Below are 2,203 nucleotides of genomic sequence, written 5' to 3' on the forward strand. Positions count from 1 at the left end.
CATGTTGTTTTTTTTTTTATTATTTTTTATCGTGTGTTTCTTCTTCTTCTTTTTTTTTATTTTGGTTTTGAGAGATGAAATTCTATTTCTCTTCGTAACGTGTTTAATTTTTTTTTTTTTTTCTTGCTTTGAACTGAAGGGGAATTGTTAGAAGAGGGATGATGTTTAATTTGTTAAGGAGAGGCAGGTAATCTGTGATTCTTTTTCTTTCTTGTTTCTTTTCTTTTTTTTTTTTTTAGTATTATAACGTTTGCATACTGGTTTGATGTATTTATTATTCTTTGTTTTAGTCTCCATGGTGAAATTACTCTTCTTCTTCTTCTTCTTGATGTTTCATTTTCTTTGGGAAATTCTTCTTAAATGATTCTTAGTTTATTATAGAAACGGTATTATATCTTATTGCTTCTTTTCTTCTTTGTTTTTTAGCTTTCAGTAACTTTTGCAGTAACTTTTCGTTTATTCCTATTTTAATAATTAAGATAATATTCCTCTTCTTAAGCTCTTAATATCTTTTCTTTATTGAGATTCTTTATTGCAATAATTTTTATTTTGTTAATTTTTTTCATTCTTTGTATTCTTTTCTTTCTTTGTATCTAATCTTTTTAAACTTTTTATTCGGTTAACGAAAATTAAATTTGAATCGATATATTATTAATTGGTTTTCTATGAACTAATTTTCGTGTTTCCTTTTTATTTAATTATTGGATGCTAATTCTTTGCTACTTTCTTTTTTATTCTAATTATCGAAAGTAGCTTAAAAAAAAGCGAGAAATAATAATTTTTTTAAGAATTCATTCCGTCTTTTTAGTATCCCAATGTGAGCAAGATCGGAAGTTGGAATCTACAAGAGGCAAGATGTTTGCACGAATACTACTTTTTTTGAATTTTCTTTTATATTTCTTGTGTTTGGAAATATTATTTCATATAATTTCTCTTCTTTTTAATTAATATTCTGTAATTTAATTAATATATTATTTGAATCGAGTAGTTTATTGATAAAATTTATTATTGATTAAATTTATTAAATTTAACAATACGTAGAAAACAATTTTATTAATTGAATATTTGTTTCTCGACGTTATTTTTTAAATTTACTAATAGACAATTTTAGGAAATAGGCTGTCTTCTTGATACAAATTTCGAAAATTCGATTTCCTCAACTTTACTAACTTTACTATTATTTATTTTCAAAGATTATCTAATGAAAATTTTTTTCTTTTTTTTTATAATACTAATTTATTATCTTCTTGATTAAATTTAATATGAAAATAAATTTTTTATACTTTTCGTAATAACGTTAATTTTACTTTAATAATATCTACTATTTTTAATATAAAACTGGATAATATCGGGTAATTCATAACCTCTAATTTCGTTTCATCGATAGTGTGATCATGGATACATGTAAAATATTTCATTTTATTATTTTATATTAAAATTTTAAATCGACTGGTCAAAATGTTTTAATTCCAAAAATTCGGCAACTTTGAACATTTTACAACATCTACTCCCTTTACGACCTTTACTTTTCTGCCTTTTTCATTTCTAATTAAACCAAAACAGGAAAAAAGGGGGAGGGAAGGGAGGGAAAAGAAAAAAAAAGATCATGTTTCTCAAAAAAAGGAAAAAACGAAATTCTCTGACGTTTTTGTTAGAAAAGGAAAACACGTTCGTGGAGAAAAAGTTACCGTGGAATGAAGTAGAAATATTCGAATATACTGTGGTTAATTGGATCTGCATTCATTAAGTTATAAACAGAAGAAAAAAAAAAAATGATCTTCTTTGAACATGTGAATTTAATTATATTCATCAAAATTATATACTTTTATTTGCTGCAACATACGAATTGTATTATATTTTCAACAAAAAAATGACTTTTCCTCAATGTAATTTTAATAATTCCCAAAATCAAAATTATTTACAATATTCGTTTATGAACGAATGTAAACACTTCATCACCCTTCTTTATCCAAGATTCAAAGAAAGATATATATTTCGAATATTAACAATAATAATAATTCTTCGATCTGTATTTATTAATTTATTAATTTATTATCATTAAACCACGAATGTTTATACAATTTGATATCTTTATGAATGCACCTTAATATATTCGTATTTGAGATCTATTTTGTCACGCGCATCTTTAAATATCCCATGAATCAATTTAGCTTGATTTCAATGAAATTCCTGCGAATGATAG

General features: G+C 24.0%; 1 protein-coding gene across 2 annotated transcripts in view; it reads left to right on the top strand.

Moving 5' to 3' along the window:
- LOC102673615 (CAPA peptides-like) overlaps nucleotides 1-2,203 on the top strand; it is an 8,376-nt gene that overhangs the window by 582 nt on the left and 5,591 nt on the right. Inside the window, exon 2 of one of the 2 annotated variants that reach the window (XM_006620081.2) lies at nucleotides 809-850. The exons of the other annotated variant lie outside the window; for it this stretch is intronic. Coding sequence (XP_006620144.1) covers nucleotides 809-850 — 42 coding nt within the window. The remainder of the gene's footprint in view (nucleotides 1-808; nucleotides 851-2,203) is intronic. 2 annotated transcript variants of the gene reach the window in all.

This window comes from Apis dorsata, unplaced genomic scaffold, assembly GCF_000469605.1.
Source record: "Apis dorsata unplaced genomic scaffold, Apis dorsata 1.3 scaffold_473, whole genome shotgun sequence".
Lineage (NCBI taxonomy): Eukaryota > Metazoa > Arthropoda > Insecta > Hymenoptera > Apidae > Apis > Apis dorsata.